The sequence below is a fragment of the Akebia trifoliata genome, chromosome 5 (assembly GCF_017979445.1).
Source record: "Akebia trifoliata isolate Shusen 1 chromosome 5, ASM1797944v1, whole genome shotgun sequence".
Lineage (NCBI taxonomy): Eukaryota > Viridiplantae > Streptophyta > Magnoliopsida > Ranunculales > Lardizabalaceae > Akebia > Akebia trifoliata.
The window spans coordinates 6,519,335-6,543,502 of NC_141379.1; the positions used below are offsets into that span (position 1 = coordinate 6,519,335).

Consider the following 24,168-nt stretch of genomic DNA (forward strand, 5'->3'; position numbering starts at 1 on the left):
AACTAAAAATGATTGGTTATTATACTTTTGTTACCACATGTAATCTCACATTAAAATACTTGAGAGATATCTATATAATAAAAGAGGACGGTTGTTCCCCTTTTTGTCTCCGAATGTTTATCCCTTGTAAAAAATGTATCTAATGGTAACTTTCAATTTTCAAATTTATTCCCTTATCTCTTCTCCTCCTTGCCAAAAATACACCCAACTTTATTACCTTTTCTCTTATACCATTTTTTAAAGAAGGCTGGTGTTAAAGGTGCCCAACAACTTACCTTCATCACTTCTTCGCTGCCATCAACACCACTGTGTGCCATCACCACAATGAATTACCACCATTTGAAACCAACAAAATCTGTGTCCCAGTGATGCTCTTTGTCAATCTAGAGCTCTTCTTCAAGCCGCTGTTGGAAGAGGCATCTCCATAATTGCCAAATCATCTTATGAAGGGATCGTCGCTTCTCCTACTTCCATTGTCTTTAAAAGACTTGCTTTCAATCACATTCAATCGACTATTCTCATACTAGATCCCGATGTCACAGCCGCAACTGTCTGATCACTGAAACCTTCGTTTGCATTCGATTGATTTCTCCGAGTAATAAGCTTTGGTATTCAATCACTAAAACCCTAGGTTGCATTTTAGCGAGGGATGATCTTGTAATTTTGTTTGAAAATAATGTGAATTTACTCGATAAGATTTCAAATTGGTGGAGATGGATCAATCAAAACATGCTCGATCGATCTTATGCAATTTCAAAAGTTGCTTTTGAATCAGTAAGGAGATTATTCCAGGAATTTGATTCAAAGAGGACGAGTTGATTAGCCAATTATTTCAATTAAGTTGTTGGGCGCCTTAACACGATTCTTTCAAGAATAATCTTTCAATTTTATATATTGATGTTTCTCTTTTGGGCAATAGTTTAACGAGCTAATTATTTTACATTCTTTCTTAAAATTATACCCCATTTAAATTGCTTAACTCAAGATTTGTGTTCAAACATTGTGATCGTTCGATTTCAAAGATTATAAAAAGATCGATCTCAATGATTGGATCAGAGATGAGTGGATTATCAAAAATTAGGGGTATATAGAAAGAAATCCCTAAATCAGGGTTCATTAAGTAATTTTCCTGTATTTTGTAAATGATTCCACGTCATAAATGATAAAATCTAAATAATTCAATAACAGTATCGCAGATCAGAGTCACCCCACCAATTTTATTTCTCAACTACATTGGTTGGTCTTCGGTCATCCTCTTTGTTTCCTCTCGAACAAAAAACAGATCTCATCGAATAATCTAAGTTGTTGCAGAGATCTCTCAAAACCTTATAACCTCTCTCTACATCTCTCGAACCCTAATTCTTCCATCGAAGAAATATATTGGGGACGATGAGAAGATTTGGGGTTATTCTTCTAATTCTAGGGTTTCTTTCATCTGTATCTCAATCCATCCGTTTTGATCTTCAATCTGGTCACACCAAGTGCATCGCAGAAGACATCAAAAGCAACTCCATGACAGTCGGGAAGTACAGCGTTATTAATCCGAACGAAGGTCATCCAATCCCCGATACGCATAAGATCACTGTTAGGGTAATAAACTTGATACTCTAACCCTAATTTCGTCTTAGTTCTTGATTTTTTGTTCCTGCAATTTTCTAGGGTTTTCTTTCTTAGCTGGTTGGAGTAACTTTTTTATTGAAATTTCAGGTTACTTCTTCTTATGGAAACAATTTTCACTATGGTGATCATGTGGAATCTGGGAAATTTGCTTTTACTGCAACTGAGGCTGGGGACTACATGGCTTGCTTCTATGCCTCTGATCATAAGAATCCGGCGAAGTTGACGATTGATTTTGATTGGAAGACTGGAGTTGCAGCCAAGGATTGGCCGAATGTCGCTAAGAAAGGGCAGATCGATGTAAGCAAACGCTCACTAACAACTTTTTTTTTTCTGTTTTTTTAATTATCTCTATTGCCTTAATTGTTTAGTTGAGCATTTTTGTTATTTTGAGTTTGCTTATGTTTATGCATTGTTGTTGTGCTCAGCTTTTATTTGTTCTGGAAATTTGTTATGTTTGATGGAGTGTGTCAGGTATAAGATGCACAAAAATTGAATTGCAGGTTAGGTTTTTAGGTGTATAATCAAGCAATTGCTTATGTATTATCAGTGGCAACTATTAAATCTTTAGGGTCTAATTAATGTAGGAGAATCTACCATTCGATGCACCTGTGTAGCACCACAACAAACCTCTCAGCAAAAGTGGGGGTTCTTATAAGAAAAAGATTAAAAGTACCAGGAGTCTCTAGTAGTCTACACACATTGTGTATGGCGAGGACATAGATCTATGATGTGGGTACAGCATTTATGCACTTAAATTGTAGTTTCCTTTATGTATATAAGATCCATTTGAAAATTGGAGTATTCAGGTAAATTGGTTAGTGTGGTTAGCCTTATGGGAAGTGTTGATTTTGATGGTATAATGTCCTCCCTGACCTAGGGATGTCAATGGGTACCCATTTAACCGGAACCAAAAACCCTAGTTCTGGATCCTTATTTTCAATACCCTATTAGAATCGGGTCTAAAAGGAACCGAAACTGAGAGGTTCTACCCGTTGGGTATCCGTGGGTACCCGGAGCCGATTTATTTTACCATTTTTTTTAATATTATAAATGGTTGAAGGTTTTTTGTACCTTTTAAAGTTAATAGTAATTACATGAGTTTTTTCGTATTTTATATTCTAATTTAAAATGTTGTGAGTTGGTTCCGTAACCGACTCATTGGCACCCCTAATCCAATCTCTCCCCTCCATGTGATATCTCCCTCTTGGTGCATGATTTTGTTATAAATCTCATTAGAATGTTGGGAGCATTTCCCTTTGGATGGATTAGGGACAAGATCAGCTTGTAGATTATGGCATCATGTGCCATCCCATACGTCATGGCATTTGGGTTTAAGGAATTTAGCAAGTCCTCTTTCGGACTTTGCTCTATATTTATGAAAATGAGGAGAGCTCTCTAGATAGAGGCTACAAATAAGAAAGGCAACATGATATGTTCTTGGAAGGTTTCATTTGTGAGGAACAATGCTACTTGAGAAGTTAGAAATAGTAAAAATTGGGAATTGAAAAGCAGATGGGATGATTGGAAGAGCTCCTATGCGTGAAAAGGAATCTGCCATGTGGAAGACTTCTTATGGGAGTTTCCTATTGGAATGGGTAATATGATTAATTTTGGGATGAGTTGTGTGGAGAAGTGTCAAGCTGTGCACTTTCTTTCATATTTTGTACTGAGATACATGAAGTGGAATATGTTGCGCATAGAATCAAAACTGGATTGTTAAAATGGTGATGCGCTTTTGAGATGCTATATGACCAACACATACCAATTAAATTAAGAGGATGATTTTATAAGATGATAATAAGACCAGTTATTCTTAATGGAGCTAAATGTTGGGCAGTAAAGAAGCATCATGTTAATGGAGCTCAATAAAAATTAATTCTTGATCAACTGGCCATTCCAAGATAATGGGGCATATTCTTCTAACTCTATCTGGTCACTATGCTTCGGGGATTTTGTTGGATATGCTTGAAGGTAGAATAATTAAGATAATGGCTCAAAGAACAATATGCCAAGTTGAGTGGATTTTGAAGAACATCACTGAGTGTCTCCGTACATGGCCACTCTAGAAGTTTGTTTGCAATGGTGAACTCTGGGGAGTGGGCACTAAACTCATGATTTAAATCTCGTTTCGATTTTTTGAAAAACTTAAACGATACCGAAACAATACAAAACAAATCCGAAACAAACAACTCTTTAAATTAGGTTTTTTTAGAAGTCTTACTCAGAATACTGTGGTCAAGGGGCATGTGTTCAGTTTCCAGACATAGGGTATCACAAATATTTACCAAAATATGGGGGGCTTAAATGAATAATCCTGTCTTCAAGACAAGACCAAAGTCAAGGGCAAAGATCAACTTCGTTGTTTATTGAAAAAAAAACTCGAAGAAGGAGACCTTATCTTAGACGTCAGCAGCAATCCGGCAACATCACAGCCACCCAGGTCTCTCTCTCTCTCTCTCTCCCTCCCTCCCCCCCCCCCCCCTCCCCCAATTTTCTTCTTCTTTGATTTTCTCTTAGAAATCAACGAAACATCATATGTTCCGAGTTCCGGACTGTATCGTCTCGCTATTTTGAAAAGACAAAACGTTACGACATTTTAAACCATGACTAAACTCCTCCCATTGGTGTCAAGCTTATTTTTAATGGAAATTGCATGGGGAATTTTTCTTTTTGGTGTTTGTGTATGCTTAAAAATAATATTGTTTGATTATTTTCTTTTCATAAACTGAGTGGAAATTTTTCTATCAATTAAGGAAGGGTGCTTTTGGTTGAGGAAGATGCCCAGAAATAGGATTCTTTGAATGATGGGTGATGATGATTATTTATTGAAATTGACAGCTGCTATTGAAAGGAACGAAAATAACAGAAAAAGAAGGAACTGCTTCTCTCTATGGAAGAAAAAATCACATACTACCAATAATGGATAAGAGTTGTAACTTCTACTGAGTTTATTTCTTCTTAAATTTGTTGTGGTGTTACTATACGAGTATATCTCATTGGAATTAGGAGTACCTTCTTGTGCTCAATTGAGGGCGAGTTTCGAATTGGAGAGAAAACTTCAACACCATGAATTTAGGGTCGTTATGTCAAATGCCAAGGTTTCCTGATTTGGTTGCATTGTTTGTAGGCCTGTGCATTGTGAAAACGTGGTGAATTTTTTGAAGGGGGGTCACATCCACGTTGGCAGATTGACTGAGGAATATAATTTAAGGAAAAGGAAATTAAGTTTAATTCCTTCGTTGTATTGCGAGTCCTAGTTTTCATGGGATGTCATCAATTTGAAGGGATTTTTTTAGGGAACTAAGTCACTGTTATTGTTCTTAGGGATTTAGATACCTGGACATATTTGCCCGAATTCAGAAGCATTAAAGGCAAATGTAAAGAATTAAATGTATTGTCCTCTTCAAATCATCTAGAGGAATCCACATTGTTTTTGTGTTTTTCTTATAATCACTAAAGATTTGTTTTACGAATTGGTGACTTGTGAGTATAAAAGGATTGGCTATGTCAATTGGCATTATAAATCCAACAAAACTCACACAATGGTTCCAGCACATATTGAAAGGGTCACCTTGGTGAGGTGGTAAAGTGTGTGATTGGTATTGCCACAGACATGGGATCAAAACCGCTTTATCTTTTTAAGGTTCCAACATAAATTGGTTTGATCTATTTAAACAATCAATTGATCCCTTTCTCGGGAAAAAAGATGTCTTTGGCCACTGTTATCTTTTGAAGTAACCATTTAAAATGCCTACAGTAATACTTTTTTATTTCGAAAAATTAAGTAACCATCATATCTTGGAAGTCATTTATAGTTGTATTCAATGGCATAAAGTTTAAAATTGATCTTAGTTGGTAATATTTTAAGAGGTCCTTGGTATTAGAATGGCTGAAGACAATTCAAGTGAGGCAAACTGAAGGGCAAGAAGTAGCCTCGATTTTTGACTGAGTTGGCTATGACATTTGTAGATATGGGAAGATGCCTTTAATGTCTACGGCAACCTTACAGCGCCGAAGAATGCAAATGAAGTGGAAGACAGAGTGAGGATCTTCCCCTATTGCTTTGTGGGACCCCTTGGCATCAAATATGATTCTCTAATTCAATTGCTTGAGTTTCAAAAATGTTTGATTGTTCCATGGTGCCTTACAATTATTTGCACCTTAACTTAGTATAGATATTAGCAAGTCCAATTAGGGAGTTGTTAATCAAGGAAATGTTGTGTTGAGAGCTGATGAGGTAGCCTAATATTCCGTCAAATAAGTTATGCTGTCCTTCATTGATGACAACTCTTGTTCCCTAATCTGTTATATTTGTATTTGCCACCTAATTTAGCCTTATAATTGCATTGTTCATATCAGGAAATATCTTGTTAATTGTTCATAAATAATGATGTTATTTGTAAATTACCTCGATTCTACTTATTGACCCCGTTAAAATTGTGTCTTGTCTAGGTCATGGAACTAGAGCTGAAGAAGTTGGAGGACACTGTTCAATCCATTCATGAGGAGATGTTTTATCTTCGTGAGAGGTACTCACACACTTACTAAAAAAACTTTTATTTATGAAAATTTTGTGTCACTAAACATTTGTTCTTTATTTTGCATTGCTTTATTCTGTCTTACAAGTACTTAAAATTTGTTTTTCCCATTATGTTATGGGTGTTTCAGGGAGGAAGAAATGCAAGATTTGAACAGATCAACTAATTCCAGAATGGCCTGGTTGAGTTTCTGTTCGCTCTTCATCTGCTTGTCAGTAGCAGGCTTGCAGCTGTGGCATTTGAAGACCTTCTTTGAGAGGAAGAAGCTCCTCTAGTCACCTTAGTCAGTTTCTACATCTTCCAATTTTCTGCTCATGTAATTTTCACTAGCAATTATCATACTTTCAAAAAATAATTTGAAGACTTCAAAGTGTAGACAAGAGAAAGGTTGGTCATTTATATAACTTAAAAAAGGGTTGTTGAGTTTTACAATGTTTATACAATTATCTTGATTGGTGTTTCTCTTTAGGGTTTTGGGGAGTGACAAGAGTCAAATCCCCCTATACTCACCTCACTCTCTTCTATTTTCCAACTATCAGCCAAATTTCAAATCTCAAATCTCGGGGGCTTGGTGATAAGCATTAATGTTTCATATCTGTGGCAACAAACTCATGAAACCTGGAGCCTTTTGATGCTTTATCAGAGTTCTCACTGTGATCTTTTCATACACCATGCATGCAGCAGCATAGGTGTTAGACGTGGTAGCATCATTGCCCATGCACAACATACCCTACAATCATGGATGTCTGTTGTGCTATCCCTTTGTCTCACTGTGTAAACCTTCTTGGAGTAGTTCTTATGTCTCAGCATTTTTTATACATGTTTATGAGAGCATTGCTCAGACAAATATCTGCCTTCGTCATGATGATTAAAGGCTTATATCCATTCTCCCAAGATTGGCATATGCAGAGGGGATGACCATCATTGGCTCCCATTCTGGGTCCAGACTCCCATTCCCATCTGCTTGAAAAGCTCGGGAGCTTTGTTAAGGCTTCAAATTGTTGCATAGGCAGAAATGAGGATGGTCTGGCAGACTCATGTTTTTGGAGTGGACTTCGTCAAACATGTAGTGTGCATCATCAAAATTCCCCATTGTGGAATAGTGTTTATTATAATCTTATGAAAGAAAATTACATGATCAAATCCATGGTTCAAATGTGTGGGCCTCTTGGTGCATGCCTTGAGGGCAAGGAGTGAGAAGTTTTCAACACTTGTAGGAAAAGCTCATTGATCAGTGTATTTGTGCGGAAAGTTAAGTCCTCATCTCTTTGGAGTTGTAACACACCACTATGCATCACAATTGACATCCATCCACAATAGGCCACTCTATGATGTCTTCAACTTTGTTCCACTTCTGTCTTCAACTTTGTTCCACTTCTTTCAAGCCCCTTGGGCAGTCCTTTCCTCAAGTTATCCCCTCTGTTGGCATCCTTAATGGCTCACCATGGAAGCTTTCACTTTGGTAACTATTTTTGGGAATCCTAATTGGATCTATTTGTTAGAGATTCCAACTTGTGCTTCAAGATTCTGTGTCTAAGAGAAGCAGAAGCTCAAAGTCTAGGAAGTTGTGTCCAGGAGAATCTTGTTTGTTACAAAAGCTGTCAAAAAAGTAATAGAAGTAGAGAGAGTCGAATTGATTTTGTTGTTTAATCAATGAGTTAAGAAGGCTTTCCATTTGTTTTTCGGTGTTGACTTTTCATAGTGGCTCTATGTGAAAACTATTGAAGCAGAAGGCGTTACCAACAAACGTGCTTTTCCAGCTTAAAGCCCAGAAAACCATCGAAAAAAATCATAACAAACTGCCTTCTTTGTAGATCATACATTCCAACGTTTGAATCAGATACAAACCTAATACACAAAAAGCACCTAAGTATCAATGGTTCCACAACTAATATCCACCAAAAAGCACTGTTTTCTGATGATGCCCTTAGTGGCCTGTTTTATGGCTACTTCACTTGAATACCTTTCTGTAGTCCTAGAGGTTGTTCTTCTGAGGTTTGAATTCGAGACATGGTGCTTAATAATTTGGCCTGTTGGCACACTAATCCTGCCGGACCTGTTTTAAAAAACAAGGTTAGGGTCTTGATCTTGATCTGCAAAGGTACAGTCGTCCTCAAAATTTTCTAGCCCACTAAAAAATCCGAGTTGGGTTAGTGCCTAACAATGCCTAGTTTCCAGCTCGTACATTGTATATGGTGAGATGGATGATTTTGTAACTAACTAAATAAAGCATAAAATAAAACAAGCTTTTAGGATGAAAATTGGATCCTTATTTTGATGAAAAGTAGCCACTAAACAGCTTCGAACGTGATGCATTTAATCTTTTAATAAAATCCAAAAAAAAAAAAATCAATCTAAATCCAGTCTGAGCTATTTGTGGAGCTGTTGGGTTTGGTCTAAGGTATCATCCAACGCCCAGCCCAAACCGGCCCATTGACAGCACTACTGGCGTTGGCTGAGAATGGAGTTAAACTAAACGGGCCCAACATTTTATTACAAACAGACTTGATCGAATACTTGAGTTTTTGTTAGAGTTTCAAGTCAATGATGGGCTTCGAGCGTTCCTCAAATTAACAAGGGCCCACCACTTGCACAACTAGTCGATCTTCTTCTACGTTACACTTCACATGCATACTGATTCCAAAGAAGTCTTCTTCATGTTCTTGGCAGAAGTAAATCTAACCAATCTACCAAACTCAAGAGCTCTTCAACAACACCTATTTTCTCTCTTGCAGTGTTGCAAAACTACAAGAGAACTCACTCAGATTCATACCCAGATATTAATAAATGGTTTCTCCCAGAAGAATTACATTCTTGCCAAACTATTATCCTTCTGTGTTTCCACTGGTAACCTCCTTCATGCCCACCAAACTTTCGATCAAATTCAAAACCCAAGCACAATTTTGTGGAACCAAATTATCAGAGGCTATTCTCGGGGCCCAAATCCACAAATTTCGATTCAACTCTACAATCAAATGAAAGGAGCAGAAACTGAAGCTGATGGTTTTACTTATTCGTTCGTTCTCACCGCTTGTGCGAGACCATTCTTCTTGAGAGAAGGGGAACAGCTGCATGGGAGAATTTTGTCAAATGGGTTATGTTCTAATGTGTTTGTGCAGACCAATCTAGTTAACATGTATGTCATGGCAGGAGGGGATGCTAGTGTTGTAAATGCACGTTGGGTGTTTGAACAAATGTCTCAAAGAAGTATCGTCACATGGAATTCGATGCTTAATGGGTATTTGAGGATTGGTAATGTAGATGAAGCACGTAGAATTTTTGATAGAATGCCAGAGAGGAATGTGGTATCCTGGACGACAATGGTTGTTGGTTATACTCGGAATGGGAGGTGTAAACAAGCATTGGCGTTGTTCCGTGAAATGTGGAGAGCCCATGTTGAATTGGACCAAATAGCAATGGTGGCAGCACTGTCGGCCTGTGCCAAATTAGGAGACTTAACAACAGGGAGGCGGATTCATTCCTATGTTGACGGAGCTCAACCATGTATTGTTACCTTGAGCAATGCACTAATACACATGTATGCAAGTTGTGGAGTAATTGAAGAAGCTTATATGGTGTTCAAAAAGATGACATGGAAAAGCATAGTTTCATGGACAACTATGATTATTGGTTTTGCGAAACAAGGATGTGGAGAGGAAGCACTTGGTGTGTTTCAATGGATGCTGAGTGTGGGACCAGAGGAAGGAGTAAGACCAGATGAGATAACCTTCCTTGGTGTGTTGTGTGCTTGCAGCCACACAGGGATGGTCGAAGAGGGTCGTCGGTATTTCAAGGACATGAGTCAATATTATAAAATTGAACCGAGGATTGAGCACTATGGGTGTATGGTTGATCTCCTTAGCCGAGCAGGTTTGTTCGATGAAGCATTCAATCTCATTGAAACCATGCCAATGAAGCCTAATGATGTCTTGTGGGGTGCTTTGCTTGGTGGTTGTAGGATTTACAAGAATGTTGAGCTTGCAAGCCATGTCGCTCACCGACTGGTGGTGGAGCTTGAGCCAGATCGAGCCGCGGGTTATCTTGTGATCTTGTCAAATGTGTATGCTGGTGCTAAAATGTGGGATGATGTTGCTAATGTGAGACGGTTGATGGTTGAAATGGGTGTGAAGAAGCCTCCGGGTCGGAGTTGGATCCAAGTGAACAGAGTCATCCATGACTTTGTGGCAGATGATTGGACTCACAAACATGCATCTTCCATCTATGAAATGGTTGGCAAGATTGCTAGGCAGGCCAAGTTCGATGACCACATAATCGATACATGGGGTTTGGAGTGATAAGCTTCCCACACTTGAACACCATTCAGGTTGTGATGAGTCTAAGGAGCTGTTCTTGTTACTGTTTTACTGTTGAACTTGCATCGAAGATTTTTAATTGAGAAATTAGTATCAGAGTCCGGGAGTGTTGCTCACTCTCAAACATTTCAAAGGGGAATCTTTCCCTATAAGGATTATGCTAAAGCAAAGACACCTAGAAATTGATTCGGTGTTTAGTCCATCAGAACAGGTTGCCAAAGGATCAAAATTGTTTGAATTTAACAATTGAGAAGGAGCCAAGGGAAGGATGGTCGCGTGGAGAGGAAGGCATTGGGGAATCCTATCTTGTAAAACAAAGGATTTGTGGTAACAGATACAAATTGACACAAATTGGTCTATGGTTGATAATCATCTCTTGCCCATTTTCAAATCAAAATTTGCATTTTTTGTTGTTCTAGCTGTTGAAAAGACAAAAATGATGAATAGACCTTCAAATCCAAGTTTTATTGATCAAGTAAGAAGTGGAGTCCTTCAAAACAATTGAACCAATGTTATCCGTAATGTACAATCAATAATACGCAAAACAAATGAAATAGCTATATGTAAGAGGCATGCTGGAGTACCATTGAAATTGACATTGTGGGGGACATTTTTGACACAGATGTGTGTCAGAAACATAGATGCTTCTCACTTGTATCTCGATGAAAAGCATCTATAGTTCTGACACACATCCACATCAGAAAATGTCCCCCACGATGGCAATTTCAATGTTACTTCAGCATTTTCCTATGTCATATGTGACCATGTGCGACCAACACATGCTATTCACATATGCGATCTTGCACATCACATATGTGGTGGCATATGCTGTAAAATAAATTCTGATCGTTAGACATTATGCCATCATACACAAAAAATATGCTATCATATATGCTTCAAAAAAAAAAATTTATGACCGTTGGACAGTATGCCATCTCACACAAAAATATGCCATTGCATATTAACAGATAACATATTTTTGGGGTATGAGATCACATTTGACAACACTGGCTATATATGTTGATTGCATCGAAGTTTCACCTAGGCAGACATTTTGACTAGTTGAGACCCATAAAATATAAATCAGGACAAGCGTTTGCCTAGATAAGACACGTAAAATCAAAGTTACACGTGTTCTACGCATTAGAAAATTGAAATATGTACAAAGAAGGCCGATAATAACATCTATGTGATGAGTGCATTTTTGCAAGTTGATAGATCTAAAAGATAGAAGACAGATTAAAAAAAAAGGGGGATGGATGGAGGAAATAAGAAAAGATACGATAGCGCATGCCTTTAGTGATGGTATGAATAAATCACCTTTATTTTTATTTTCATAAAAGTGTAATACTCGAAGAAAAAAATCGATGGTTCAGTAATTGGACTAATTTTACTATAAAATCGAGTTGGACCACTGATTTGGTCCGATTTCTGAAATACTAGTATCATTTGAAAATCATGTTATTTTAAGTTCTGCCAATTTTTTTGTAAATGCTGAAAATAAGAAGTTGTCTCTTATCAAACCGTTCAATATCAATTTGGGGCACGCTATTGACACCCACTTTTTTGCTCGCCACTCCTGCTTAAACATTAAATGCCAATAATGTTTAAGTATGTAAATATCCTTTAATGATTTTTTTGTGGTTTACTGCATACACCCACCTAATACTCACCGAACAAAACACAACTTTTTCCTCCTATCAATTCAAAGCATATTAAACCCTATCAAAAAACTCTTTCAAAGTTCAATCGAATCCACATAACTAAATGATTTATCTTCAGAGATTTATCAAAAGATCGTGTTTTGATCCATTTGAGACAGACATTATTCACTAAAATTTGTTTTTTTTTTTCACTGTTATTTAGTATAATTAAGCATTTTGATAGATGGAGGGTAAGTTTTTATCATTTATTTTCGTCATCTTTTGTACTTGAAAGTATTTTTAATCGTTTTGCAAATGAACTATAGTAAAAATCGATTTTATCTTTATCGTTTGCATCAGAATTTTTTATTTATTTATTTAATTTCTAGTATGTTCGATAAGTCAAAGACCTAACTCATCAACACTATTTTAGTAGGCAAGGTCGGCTCAACCATAAGGCCATTTGGGCAATCATCTAAGGCCTCACTTTGAGGGAAGGTCCCCCCAAAAAAAACTTGAAATCTTACCCATAAAATTATTATTTTTTATATAATAAACCCTTGTACCTATTTTTGAGAAGACCCTACAAAAAAAAATTGAGCTCTCACCGTGGAAATTCTACCCTTCCCCCAATGTTTATAATATACCATTGCTCTAAATTGCGAGAAGGCAGCTAAAAAAAAAATGTTCCCCGCCCCCCACTGACCTTGATACTTCAAGATTTTGAAAATAAAAATTATTTAATTGAAAGTCCCTACCCCTTGTCATAGTAACAAAATGTGGATTAACTTATTATTCAATTCGGCTACATTAGGAAAAAATTCAAAGACTATAAAAATGATGTTTTAAGGTAGTTTTAAAATAGGCATATTTTTCATATATACCACATTTTAAATCTAAATTAAAAAATATAGCATAATCATAAATAAATAAAAATATAAGTTTTACTCATTGATAAATTGTAAGGTGTTGACCGTAAGAGTTAAAAGTTTCAATATAACAATTTGAATAGTTCATATCGTCGATTTGAATTGTATATCTCGAAGATTTGAGTTGGCATGTTTCATGGGGTAAGGGTATTAAGAAAAATTTATATGGCAGGGGGTCATTAAGAAAGAAAAAAATTATGTGCAATTGGATGTTTCGAGATATCAAAAAATGTGACTGAAATGTTAATTTTTCACAAAATAGTAAGGTCATTTTGGTATTAAAAAAATAATAATAAGAAGAAGCAAATATACCGTGTAATGATGACAGTTCAGATGTAAAACATTTTCTAAAGATTTTTCTTTGAAATTGATACCTAATAAACGACTACAAAGACATGTATCTCTATCAATCTAAGTGGTTTGATAGACGTCATGTGTCCGACACCGAAGGATGTTAGAAAAGTTGGGTTCAGAGAGAAAACCTTTAAAAGTCAAATAAGGCAACAAAATGAATGGTCTATGCTTCATATTTGCAAACCCTAGATTAGTTTGAATGGTAGGATGACTCTCTTTTTGTTTATTTAAAGACAAGAGATTACGAATTGGGAAAAACGATTAGATTTGATTTAGGAATTAATGGGTTGGACAGGAAATTACCTTTCCATAATTACTCATCCTTAGGATTTTTTTCGGTTCCTCTCTTTCCTTTATATTTTCATCTTCTGTAAAAATCAAAGAAGTTAGGATTTTGTGGAAGTGGCGACGATGAGAGTAGGAAAGAGTGTTATGCTTTCAGGGAGGCTTGGGTGTGGATGTAGGGGAAAAATGAGAAGTTTTTTTGTATTTCCTTTTTCCCAAATCATCCATGCCGAACATTTTCGATCGTTTCCCATTTTTCTTTAATCTTCAAATAAAGGCTTTTATCCTATCTTATGCAGTTCAAATTATTGATTTGATTGGTGGATTTTTTTTATTTTTTATCAACACTTCTCAACTTGATGACTGAATTGGCATCATATTCTTCTTTTTTGATATGCTATTAATTTTTATTCCAAACTAATGAAAATATATAAAGTCAAGGAAAAAAAATTGAAAATTTTAGGATTTTTTCTATTGTTGTATATATGAAAGGAATCACCATTAAACATTTATTATTATTTCTTTCATTAAAGTTTACTAGAACCTTGATTTTAAGTGCCATACACAATATACATCTTGTCTTTCAAATATATATATATATATCTCTTTCATGCATACTCTATCTTTTTTTATTAACAACTTAAAAATCTAGCAAGATATTCAACTTAGTTTGGAACATCGAGACACAAAAAGGGCATTCTTATGAGGGTAAATTAAATGTTTGAATTAATTAAAAATAATTTCAACTTATCATTTTATATTCATCGTTGTTTTTTAATCTATTTTTCATTTAAACCTCACATAATCAATTTATTTATTTTCTTTTTTTTTTATAGTTTTTTTTTTAATCAATCAAAAGAAGTTTTTTAATCCTATTTTGGAATATAAATTTAACTTTTTTGTTAGTATTTTAATTTAATTACTCATATTATCTATTGAAAATGATATGTTAGCCAAATTTGATTATCAAAATTTAATTAGTAATTTGGATCTCAAGAAATAAGAAAATAATTTTTAGATAAAATTTTATTTTATATACATAACATTATTTATATCAATATATTAAATATTAAAAAGACCTCATTAAGAATTTTCACCTTAGGCCTCAACCTATATCGAGCCAGTCCAGTCGATAGGTACATAACAAACAAATTTTTAACATGGGATCCCCATGTAAAGAACTCTTTGGTATGTACATATCATATGATAGCATATTTTTCGGTATGTTTCTATCAAATTTATCATTCTTAGATCGGTAGTTACATATCAAACAGTTCCTCGCAGGGGATCCCATGTGAAACATATTTGGTAATTTATTACCGAAACTTTTTGGAAATGTTCAACAAGTATTTATTAAAAATTATTGAAAAGTTTGATAGATTACCGTTATGTTTTAAAATAAATCAATGGATGAAACGAGTATATAATTTGTGGGAGCCAAAAAAATAGGTGTCAATAGCCTGTGTAAAAGTGTTTTTTGACACGATATGCTCTTCAAATGCACTCTATCAGGTAATCTTAAATTTTGGAGTGTCTATCTAGAGTCTAGATAGGACTGGCAACAGATCGGTTCAGTACTGGATCAATGCCACTCCAATCTGATCCGATTTTTTAAAAGATGTACCTGGTTCGAACAGATTAATGAATATATGAATCGAATCCGATCCATTTCATTTCATCCTTAATCTGAAACCAATCCGGTCCAATCCAAACACATGCCTTATTTTCAAATTATCAATATTCAAAAAATTTTAAAAATCTACTTTCCTACTACAAATATAGAAGGAAATAAAAGAGACTAAAATATTTTTTTCAATATGTATTTATATGAAATTAAGAATAAAAAAAAATTATTGAAATATGTTCAGCTTGATTATTTTGAAATAGATTGGGGTAGATCCAAATCCAATCTGAAATTATTTCAGATCTAAGATTTCAATCCGAATCCAACTTTTCATGTTTTTTTGAATCAGATCGGATCGGTTCGGACATAAGGTATATTTCGGATCTTTGCTGGTTGTATGTCTAGACTCTGTAAGCGAGCGAGACAAAACTGGAAGAAAATGGTGGTGTCACACTTAATATTTAGACATCTATACCATTAGATACTTTCGAATCTCCAAACGATTATAATCTCGAGGAAAACCAATGATTCTGCAATTAAAGACTCTGGTCCGCCAGAACAAACAGCAACACTAGACAAATCCAAGTTTCAAAAAAATCAGATTCTGCTGCGTTCACACTCCGCGATCTCTCCCAAGTTCAGTTCTTCCTCCAAATCACAAAATAAGACATAATAGATTGAGATTGAGAGACTAATGGCCGCTCGAGTACTAACGGTTTCACAAGACGGATCCGGAAACTATCGAACGGTTCAAGAAGCGATCGATGCGGTCCCATTAGGCAACACATGCCGTACTGTGATCCGCGTTTCACCAGGCGTTTATAAACAACCGGTTTACGTACCCAAGACCAAGAACCTCATAACCCTAGCTGGGTTAATCCCCGAAGACACTATCCTCACCTGGAACAACACCGCCACCAAAATCGATCACCACCAGGTATCTTATAATTTTTTTTTGGCTTATTGTTTTAGTGGGTACGGCAGGACGCAGGGGTGGGTACGGCACGGACACGGTATTTCTCAATGGGTCTGACTGACATGGGTGCGGTATCTTGTTTTAGGGTTCTCGTTTGATTGGAACGGGGACGTTTGGATGTGGGAGTACAATAATCGAAGGCGAGGATTTTATTGCTGAGAATATAACGTTTGAAAACTCTGCTCCTCAGGTAAGATTTTGGATTCTAATTCTATTATTGAATTAAAGCTTTTTTATTTTATTTTAAATTTTTTTGTAATCTTCGATTCTACAGGGTTCAGGTCAAGCTGTTGCAGTTAGAGTAACTTCTGATCGTTGTGCGTTCTATAATTGTAGGTTTCTTGGGTGGCAGGTATTACTTTTTAATTCTTTTAGTTTGATTTTTTTTTTATTTTTTAAAATTTTCTGATGTTTTCATGAACATTATTAAAAGTCATTAAGGCCTCGTTTGGAGCAGTATTGCTTCTAATGGAAGTGGTTCTAGGTTTGAATCGTTTATGGAAAAATTGTGATTGTGTAATTGGATGTTTGGTGACCGTGCTTTTTGGGGTCTAATAACTAGATTTTGTATAAGTGGGAGCTTGCTCAATTGCCTAACCAAAAATAGAAAAAACAAAAAGATTGTGTACTAGATTGTATTTGAATGACCATAATGTTCCTGAGAGAGATCGTGATAAACAAGACTTGCCATAAGAGAAATAGCCACTACTGTCCCATATCTATATATATATATATATATATATATATATATAGAGAGAGAGAGAGAGAGAGAGAGAGAATGGATGTTAACCCAACCATTGGAGACATGATGTAGAATAACATAAAGTGGGGATAGAAATTACCAAAAATGGTGGGATCCAAATGGTAAAAAATACATCCGTTGGACTGTTTGAAGGGATTATTCGGGAATTATCAAAAAAATGGGAAACAAAATCATAAGAAAAGCTTGTTCTTGGGTCATCTAGAAGTAGGTCTGAGTTCAGAGGTGTTGCCAGGATTTTGCCCATATGGGGGCAACCAAGATTAGAAATTTTTTTGTGGGGACAACTCAAATTGAAAAATAATAGTTGTGGGAGCAACCTAGAGTGGAATTTTTTTTTTTTGTGAGGGCAATAGTGGCAAATTTTTTTTTCCATGGCCTGTCACAATAGCTCACTAATCCATGGACTTTGAAAATTATTGTGGGGGCAAAAGTACAACCACTGTAAATCCGCCCGTCTGAGTTGGTTCTAATTTTATCCTGCTTTTGTTGGAAACAAGAAGTTGATTGCTCACCAAACAACTTTTTCAATTCCAACCACACTTTTTGGTGCTCTAGAAGTGTGAAATTGTCTCTCTCTCTCTCTCTCTCCCCCCCCCCAAACATGGTCTAAGTGATCATAAAAGAAACAAACAAGACCATGTTCACAATTTTGGGAGATTTCATTAGGAGAAAATATTTAATTATAATTAGATTTGTCAAACATATTCTAATTGGCTAGGGCTTCCCTCCAAAAAGGGAGAGGTCTTAGAGTTCAAACCCCTCGTTGGCCATCCCCTTGGTGGTTTAAGAGGCCAATACACTTGGCACATATTGGAAGGGGTGACTCACGTGTCCATGGGAATAGTTGGACTAAGTCTAGATACCCATGTATAAAAAAAAACATACTCCTCAAATGCTAAGAGTGTTATTAAAAGTTTCTTTTTTTAAAACCCACAAAATGATTTGCATGTCAAAAGCTTTATTAAGTTACCCGGATGGTTCAAAATGGGTTCCACATCCATCTTGCGTACTTCAATCCTGAGTGAAATTTTCTTTGTTGTATCTCGGTAATTGAGCTTCTATATCTCTTCCACAACCTGAGTTCAAAACCTGCCTTCTCCCACTAATTACTAACCACTAACTTGCTTGCTTGTCGAAAAGGATTCTTTTTTATTTAGTAAATTTATTGACCAAGAAGGAAAGCTAATATTGTGCTTTACACCATCATCAAAATCTTGTCTCATTTATGGTTGGTCAGCAGAATGAATGTTGTTTTTCCATTCAATTCTACCTAAATACAAAGAAGCAAAATTCATGATAGGAGATGGCAAAGTCTTTACACTACTGCCAATTTGATGTAACCCTGCCTTAGGCTTCAGAATGGCATTGCAAGCCTAAAGCTCTCTTTGGTGGAGGTTTTTTTTAATCAAATAGGGACCTTGATTGGAAAAAATCAAGGGATTGTTATTGCTGTTCAATAACTTCAGTTTACCTTGAATTGAATATTTCAGCATTTGGAGGACAATTTAGAAATCCAAATCATGGATTTAACTTTTATTTTTGTTGTATTTTGGTTAAAATGCTTCTATTTTCTCCTTTTATCATTTTTATACAGGATACATTGTATTTGCATTATGGAAAACAATATTTGAAAGATTGCTACATTGAAGGAAGTGTGGACTTCATCTTTGGGAATAGTACTGCTCTTTTGGAGCATTGCCATATACACTGCAAGTCAGCAGGATACATAACTGCACACAGTCGGAAATCCTCTCAGGAGTCTACTGGCTATGTGTTCTTGAGGTGTGTTGTTCTCTAGTATTTTCTTTATGGTTTATGTTTTCAACAAATCTAAATTCATATTTGATTATTTCAGTAGGGCTATGTCAACTAATGGAAATTTAGCAAAATATGTATTGGTGGTCATAAAAATAGTTTAAACATCTTGATTGGATCGAGTATTGGTACACCCATACGATTTCATTACTAACATCATCATAATTCAAAGCCATACCCCAAAAGTTTGGGTTTGTCTAAATGAATCGTATTCCCCCATTCAATCCTATTTGAAGTCATTTATTTTGTTAATTCACACGTCTTCAGGTTTGTTCTCACCATCTCATTCCTTATCCTTTTTGGTCTTTCTCTTGCTCTTTTATATAACCTTTAACTTGCATGTTTCTTTTAAGTGGGATTGTTGTTGATCTTGGTTACACATGACCAAACATCTATATGAACTTTCCTTGGTAGATGGTAGAAAGAATTATCTATTCAAAGATTTGATCTTAGAGAACATGTTGTAGAGTTGAATTAGGCAGGAGAGGCTTTTTGTTCAAATCAAATAATCTTTGTGTAGGTGCTTTCCCATATAGATTTTTTTCTTTTGAACTTAATTCACTCATGACTTGTAAATTTTCATCCTTATTGACTTGTTTAATCTTTATAGCACCTTGGGCTTTTTTGGTTGATTTTAGTACGTGTCAATGACTCAATGTTATATTTTAATGAGTATTTGTTGGTTCTTTAATTTCAATAACAGTTTTTATATTGAAACTTGTGGAATGCTTTGATTCCATTATAGGTTCATTAGGCGTGTTGCATTCTTTCGATTTACACTATTATATTTGGAAGCTGCTATTGGCACCCCAACTTTTACTTATTACACCCCAATTAAAAATAAAGAAAATGAGTGGATGGTTGAGAACAAGTAAAAGTTGGGGTGTCAATAGAAGTTCCCTCACCTTTTTTTTCTTTTCTAGATTTATATTTTTGGGGTTTAGGATTTTATATGAGCCTAATCATAATTGTAAATAACTACTGAAATTGTTTGAATGACTTTTATTATGTTTTGTAATGTTGAGATTATTATTTGAGCCAAACCTTTGTACTGTTCGAAGAGTGTGTTTTAATCTTTAATTGGGGTGTGATAAATAATTTAAGAAAATGGGGTGTAATAGGTAAAAGTTGGGGTGCCAATAGCAGCTCTCTTATATTTTCCTTTGCTGGTAGTGGTAAAATATTTCTGACTGGAGCCAAAATGAAATGAGTTTTCTTTATGTGGCAAGGAGATCACATTTTAAAACGTGGTTGTGTCTCAAGGACATCAATGCTTATATGTTTCATGTCTTGCATCCAATGTCCAACTCCAGCATTCATGTCTAAATCAATAGTTTCTTCTCTGTTTTAGATCGATTGTTCGTTATTCTAAATCCATAATGAGAACATCGCTCCTATGTTTTCTTTCTATGACATATTTGAGGCGCATAAATTAATTAATGCAGATGTATAATTACTGGCAATGGAGGGACTTCATATTCATGTCTTGGGCGACCTTGGGGACCATTTGGAAGAGTAGTGTTTGCATACACATGGATGGATGCATGTGTAAAACCTGTGGGATGGGACAACTGGGGCAAATCTGAAAACGAGAGAAGTGCTTGCTTTTACGAGTACAGGTATTTGTGTGTAGCCCTCTACAATCTGCATCATTCATTTATTGGTAACGGAGCAGCTAAATTAGATATAGTTTTCATTAGTATCACCAATGAAGACCAACTACTTGTTGGTCAACTTGGAACTTAAATTCCTTTCTCAGCTTTCTAAGGAATTTTGCTTGTCTGGGTATTCTCGTGTACAAAATTTGTAGGTGCTTCGGGCCAGGTAGCTGTCCCTCAAAACGAGTAGCATGGGCACGAGAATTGGTGGATGAAGAGGCACAACAATTCCTCATGCATTATTTTATCGACCCAGATCATGAAAGGCCATGGTTGGCCCAGAGAATGGCACTGAAGATACCATTCTCTGCTTAAGAGATGATGACTGTAAGACACACTTGGCAGACTTCAGTGCCAATTATGTGAAACTTGAGGATTCAAGCGCTCATATGTATGTTCAATAAGATTTGTTAGACTGGGTATGTCAGCCCTGACTTCACCAACGTGCATGAAAATGAGCACAAAGGGCTTGTAAACTACGAATGTATTAAGTTATCCATGAGAGGTTTCCAGGGAAGTTAATATGTTTATGTAGTGGTTGATAAAATGGTTCATCATTATTATCGCAGTCTTTTTCTAGAAACCTGGGTTCAGCTTCGACCTACAACCATGTCTTATTTTTTTTATTTTTTGCTTATCGTAGCTATCCCCATCCTTGGGGTGAGACTAATCCCACGGTCACACGCACTGCCCTCTCGGAAAGTCCTACATGCAATTGGTTGAGTCAAGGGTCAGCCGGACCCTGGAGGGTGGCTCCAAGGAATTCATTGCTTCGTGGGGCGTTGAACTCTTTGACCTACACTTCCTGAGGAGCTTATCAAGGCTCGGCTTGCCACTAAGTCAACCCCTTGGGGTTCAACCGTGTCTTATATTAATGCTAGTGTCTTCTTCTCGTCTCTCATTACCTTTGGTTAGTCCTTTTTTTCAAGATACATATTGGTTTAAGTGTGTGAAAACAAGACTAGCTCTCACTACTGTCACTTTCTTTTATGTCTTCTTCCAATAAGTTTAAAAAGTTTTCAATTTGTGGATTTTGTTACAGGTTCCATTGTAGATGTTCCAATTGCTAATCGACTAAACTTGATTTGAAAATGAATTAATCGAGTTTTTGAGTGATATGGATGTCAATATGATATATATATATATATTGCAACCCATATGGGTTGGGTAATTTTGTGAAAAGTAATATCATTATGCCATGGGTCACATAGATATAAGAGTTTCTTTCATCAAACGTAAGTGTGGACAACCTTAGATTAGGGGTGCAACTTGGTCTGGTTCACACTGAGAATCAAACCAAACCTTGTGATTCGATTCTGGGTTAAGAAAAAAAAAAGAATAATTGATCAATTCGGTTCTTAGTTTAGGGCCTGTATGTAATCGAATCAATCAAGAACCAAACCCTTATATAATAAAATATATATTAATTTATTATGAATTATTTTAGATTGGTCATCCAAAAGTCTAGTTGGTGTGAGCAAGCTGGCCCGGATACCCTTCGTTATAAAATAAAAAATAAAAAATAAAAAAAGTCTAGCTGCATTTGTCTGTTTGAAGCTCAATGTAACTTTTTTGAGTTACTTAAATATAGAGACCTTAATTTTTGAGTTTTTTTTTAAAAGATCTTGAGTTTTGATGGAATGGACTAATGACTTATTATAAAGTTTCATGTTTATTATTTATTTATTTTTATTAAAAATATGTTGTTTCCAAACAGTTTTATAGGATAAAATTGAACCAATTGGGGAAGTTCTGACTTTCTTAGGGGAGTCAACTTTATGTTGGTTCGATTTAATCGCAAACTGAATAAATTTGCACCCCTATCTTAAATAAAGAAAAAGACAAAAATAGTACAGAGTTACTGAAAATAAAGATTCTATAGTTATTTTAAATAAATTTTTTGATAAGTAAATTTGAATTTTGAGATCAGAAAATACTAAAGTAACATTGAAATTGACATAATTTGAGACATTGCTAGCGTAAGTGTATTTATAGAACCATAGATGCTTTTCATCGAGATACAATTGAAAATCATCTATGACTCTGTACACACCAATGTCCCAAGCAATGTCAATTTCAATGTTGCTCCAGCATGACCCTTTGTGATATTCACAGTAATATTATTGTACAAATTGCATAAAACTGTAATTTTCGGTCTTGAAAATATTAAAAAGAACATCAAGAGATTGTTAAGATGATGTTACAGTTACCAAAATTCTACTTCATTAAAAAAATGCTCTTGAAGATATAAAAAAGCTTTATACGTGACCAGAGAGGGCAATTACGTAATTTGATTGTGAAGTCACAAAGAAAAGGATAACGGACGTGGAGATGCGGGGTATCGAACCCCGTACCTCTCGCATGCAAAGCGAGCGCTCTACCATGTGAGCTACATCCCCATTTGATGTAAAAATATATTATAAATTAAATCTAGAATGACAATGGCTCTGCACCTCTTTTGTGACACAAACCAAGAAGTAACAGTAGCATAGTTTGCAAACCTTAAAAAAATTAAGATGGAAGCCTATATTTTCATTTAATTGCAAAGGAATTGAATTATGCCACCATGACCTGATAATATATATTGTAGAGGTTGAAAATTTTGAAGATGATTTATTTTGTGAAGAAAATTTTGATTACGGATTCAAAGATTAGGGCATTTAACATATCAACTCATTTTTTATTATCCAAAGACCAGCATCAATGGCAATAAGGGGTGAGAGTCCATAAGTTGTATGTTCAATACCCAATATGAATAATATTTCCTCGGGCTCCCCATGAAAGTGTTCTCTCACTTAATTGGTATATGTGATGTGCAGGCGTTGCACATTCCTGGGGGAGGGTCTCATATGCCTTGGTTCCGAAGTTCGAACCTGGCACATCTAGTCCCTCTAGTCGGACAAAAGTTTGGACACCCTTGTTTTCAGGGAAAAAAAAGGTGGTTTGAGGGGGGGGGGAGGGAATTATTTATTTGGCATTTCGCCAAGTATTTCAATTGCTCACCAAAATGTAGACAGACATATATATTGAAACCACCCCCAAAACATGAAAGAAAATTATAATAATGACAAATAAAATTAAATGAATCCTGCAACCAACTCCAAAATTTTGGGATAAGTCTTTAGTATTTTTTTTTTAAATTTTTTTAAATTTTTATCTTCTTTTATGGGTAAGATGGACCTGAATCAATGACCTCAAAGTTGCTTTGGAATGTGTCAAACCAGCCAAGCCATGGGTCCTAAGCCCATGTTATGATGTTGAATAAAACTTGGTCTTATGATAATTACATGATGACTGCACGGATCAGAGGAAAAGATGTGAATCCATGTCAATTTGGAACCGAAATGATCCATCCAAAAATGTTTAACCAGAATCCAAACCCCGATTTCATGATCCCTTTTTATATTGGAATTAATTGGTTGAGAATCAAAACCATTAAAAATTAATGGGACCAAGAGCTAAAACCATTTTAAGGGGAAAAAAAAAAAAATTCGATGGTTCTAGCTCTAGTTCTGATTCCACTAATTTGAGTAAAGTTGGTATATATAACATGTATAACAGACCTGATCAGATAAAAGGAAGTGAATCTATAGTGACAAAAATCTATGATTTCTTTTTTTTTTTTTTTAAGTCACCATTAAATCATAATT

General features: G+C 35.5%; 3 protein-coding genes and 1 non-coding gene across 5 annotated transcripts; 3 read left to right on the top strand and 1 right to left on the bottom strand.

Annotated features, from left to right (window-relative positions):
- The first annotated feature begins 1,188 nt into the window (after positions 1 to 1,188).
- On the top strand, positions 1,189 to 6,590 carry LOC147401287 (transmembrane emp24 domain-containing protein p24delta9-like). The gene is made up of 4 exons (XM_086442497.1): positions 1,189 to 1,590; positions 1,708 to 1,917; positions 6,073 to 6,149; positions 6,289 to 6,590. Exons 1-4 carry the CDS (start codon positions 1,390 to 1,392, stop codon positions 6,431 to 6,433), a joined length of 633 nt encoding a protein of 210 aa, XP_086298623.1. The 5' UTR covers positions 1,189 to 1,389; the 3' UTR covers positions 6,434 to 6,590.
- Positions 6,591 to 8,634: 2,044 nt separating this feature from the next.
- LOC147401288 (pentatricopeptide repeat-containing protein At5g66520-like) lies at positions 8,635 to 11,057 on the top strand. Of its 2 annotated transcripts, XM_086442500.1 has the most exons (2): positions 8,635 to 10,028; positions 10,117 to 10,243. In XM_086442500.1, exons 1-2 carry the CDS (start codon positions 8,786 to 8,788, stop codon positions 10,203 to 10,205), a joined length of 1,332 nt encoding a protein of 443 aa, XP_086298626.1. In that variant the 5' UTR covers positions 8,635 to 8,785; the 3' UTR covers positions 10,206 to 10,243. The 2 variants fall into 2 exon arrangements, with proteins under 2 accessions (XP_086298626.1, XP_086298625.1); XM_086442499.1 differs by having other exon boundaries at positions 8,647 to 11,057.
- Positions 11,058 to 15,857: 4,800 nt separating this feature from the next.
- On the top strand, positions 15,858 to 21,101 carry PME31 (pectin methylesterase 31). The gene is made up of 6 exons (XM_086442501.1): positions 15,858 to 16,243; positions 16,368 to 16,472; positions 16,557 to 16,634; positions 18,640 to 18,827; positions 20,306 to 20,479; positions 20,671 to 21,101. The coding sequence occupies exons 1-6, from the start codon at positions 16,001 to 16,003 to the stop codon at positions 20,831 to 20,833; spliced, it is 951 nt and encodes a 316-aa protein (XP_086298627.1). The 5' UTR covers positions 15,858 to 16,000; the 3' UTR covers positions 20,834 to 21,101.
- Positions 21,102 to 22,844: 1,743 nt separating this feature from the next.
- Positions 22,845 to 22,917, bottom strand: TRNAA-UGC (transfer RNA alanine (anticodon UGC)). The gene has a single exon. It is a non-coding gene; the product is annotated as a tRNA-Ala (tRNA).
- Positions 22,918 to 24,168: the final 1,251 nt, after the last annotated feature.

Bases quoted from the DNA above. Each gene is read 5' to 3' on its own strand.
- LOC147401287 (XM_086442497.1), top strand. From the start codon at position 1,390: ATGAGAAGATTTGGGGTTATTCTTCTAATTCTAGGGTTTCTTTCATCT. The intron at 1,591-1,707 runs GTAATAAACTTG...TTGAAATTTCAG, and splicing joins CGCATAAGATCACTGTTAGG to GTTACTTCTTCTTATGGAAA. The intron at 6,150-6,288 runs GTACTCACACAC...TGGGTGTTTCAG, and splicing joins ATGTTTTATCTTCGTGAGAG to GGAGGAAGAAATGCAAGATT.
- LOC147401288 (XM_086442499.1), top strand. From the start codon at position 8,786: ATGCATACTGATTCCAAAGAAGTCTTCTTCATGTTCTTGGCAGAAGTA.
- PME31 (XM_086442501.1), top strand. From the start codon at position 16,001: ATGGCCGCTCGAGTACTAACGGTTTCACAAGACGGATCCGGAAACTAT. The intron at 18,828-20,305 runs GTGTGTTGTTCT...TAATTAATGCAG, and splicing joins ACTGGCTATGTGTTCTTGAG to ATGTATAATTACTGGCAATG. The intron at 20,480-20,670 runs GTATTTGTGTGT...CAAAATTTGTAG, and splicing joins GCTTGCTTTTACGAGTACAG to GTGCTTCGGGCCAGGTAGCT.